This window comes from Mizuhopecten yessoensis, unplaced genomic scaffold (genome assembly GCF_002113885.1).
Source record: "Mizuhopecten yessoensis strain PY_sf001 unplaced genomic scaffold, ASM211388v2 scaffold712651, whole genome shotgun sequence".
Taxonomy (NCBI): Eukaryota; Metazoa; Mollusca; class Bivalvia; order Pectinida; family Pectinidae; genus Mizuhopecten; species Mizuhopecten yessoensis.
Genome location: NW_018478229.1, coordinates 1 through 1,961, shown reverse-complemented (window position 1 = coordinate 1,961; position 1,961 = coordinate 1). Strand labels below are relative to the sequence as shown.

Sequence of the window (1,961 nt, the reverse complement as noted above, 5' to 3'; positions counted from 1 at the left end):
TCTTGAAACGTCGCGACACGTTTAATACGTGTAGAAAGGAAAACTTTCATATCTTGTATGGTACGTTTTTATCATAAGTGAATTATTCCAATGTTTTCTTCATATCTTTATCGACAATTGCTCCGTTGATGTTTCAAATATTTATGTCATTAAAAATAAATAAACAAATAAATACAAAAAAACAACAACAATGAATATTGAAGACGATTTGAATTCATTGACAAAAGAGAATTTTCATTAAAAAATCACTAATTAATTTAAATTGAAAATCTCTCAACTGATGTTTTAAATACCAATAATTAAAAAATGAAATAAAAGAATACTTGAGGTTGTTTTATTTTTAATTAAATAGTATTGGCTTTCTTTATAAATGTATCAATTTTGGAAATATTGAATATGTTTAACCACATTTCTTTGATGGGGTACTTTTCATCTCATCATCTTGTTGACCTAGGCAAGCACAAACACACTAGAGGTACATAAACCAAATATTAGATATATATTTTTCCTATTTTTATTTGCAGAATTCTGATTTAAAAGGCTTTTATTTCACCAATATGAAAAGTCAGATGAGGGAGTTCTTCCCTGGAGGTTTGAGTCAGACGGGGATGTGTCCTTGTGGTTTAACAGGATCATGTTCTGATCCAGCCGAATCGTGTAATTGTAATGTGAAAGATGGCGAAACAAGGATGGATTTTGGTGTGGAATTCAACAAAGAAAATTTACCAATTACTGCTATGTTTTTTAATGACATAGGAACATCAGATAATCAGAATGCTTCATATACTCTGTCATCACTGAGGTGCAGTCAGCAATCTTTCTGTGAGTATTTGAAGTGGTTAAAATTTATAATTGTATAAACATTGATTATGATAAGTGTGATTGTTAAACCTATCATATTATAATATAACAATGTGAAAATTGTTTTAAGGACACAAACTTCAACACAATTCTTTCATAAAAAATATTCTCAATTATCTATTTCAAAGGAATTATAGTATGAGATTATCTAACATTATTTCATTATTATATTGCAACTTTCCTGTCATATTGTTAGTAAAATGTATGTATTGGTTATGATTATATTAACTTATTATTGTCGTCATTGAACTGACTTTTCGCAGCATTTGAGGCGAGTTGCGAGTCGTATCTGAGGGATCGAGGGAGGACTTACAGCTATACCTACATGTTGGACCCCGACGGTCCGGAGCCAAGAGATGGAGACCAAAGTAACAACAAAATCGTTTATTTATAATAGAGATTTACAATCTTATCCTTCTCTTTTTTTCCCCTAAGTTTTGAAAAGAAAAATATGAAGAAAAAAAAAATGAAAAAAAACTATTTATCCTTTCATCGTTTGTTGAACGAACGTTTTACATATTGCATTATTGGTCCGTACCTTTCGTCTCTTAACACTAAGAATCACCTTCATGTACAGTGATTTATTTTTCATTATGATAAAACAAATTTAGCTTTTTTCTCCAGACCCAAGGAAACTACTCTTGGTGCCTTCACCATAAATTTGCGACTATAATATTATTCATTTAAGTAATTTTACAGCAGTGAATGATAGCCAGTTTCTGAACTAAATACTAGATTTTACATACTGTACGTCTTATAATAATATTCCATTTTTCTATTTCAAATCCGGGTAAAAGGTAACATTTTAGGACGAGTTTTAATATAGATCAATATTTCAACTTAATGATATTGACTCATTTTAAGTGTAACACTGGTCATAAACAATAGCATTTAAAACAGTTTCTTCTTATGATCCCCGAGTCTTAGACTTAACCTCACATTCTATGGTTTTGCAAGAAAGTTGATGCATTGCAACAGTTATCTTGCTACCAAAAACACCATAATCCCTGGCTATTATCCATTATGAAAATAAGTTAATTGTCTAGGATAATATAATAATCCTTTGGTTCATTTAAGGAATAATCAGGATGATTGGGGGG

The 1,961-nt window shown here is 30.2% G+C and overlaps 1 protein-coding gene across 1 annotated transcript; it reads left to right on the top strand.

The window, feature by feature from the left end:
- Nucleotides 1-528: 528 nt before the first annotated feature.
- LOC110440875 (neurexin-4-like) lies at nucleotides 529-1,292 on the top strand. The gene is made up of 2 exons (XM_021483998.1): nucleotides 529-822; nucleotides 1,125-1,292. Exons 1-2 carry the CDS (start codon nucleotides 558-560, stop codon nucleotides 1,253-1,255), a joined length of 396 nt encoding a protein of 131 aa, XP_021339673.1. The 5' UTR covers nucleotides 529-557; the 3' UTR covers nucleotides 1,256-1,292.
- Nucleotides 1,293-1,961: the final 669 nt, after the last annotated feature.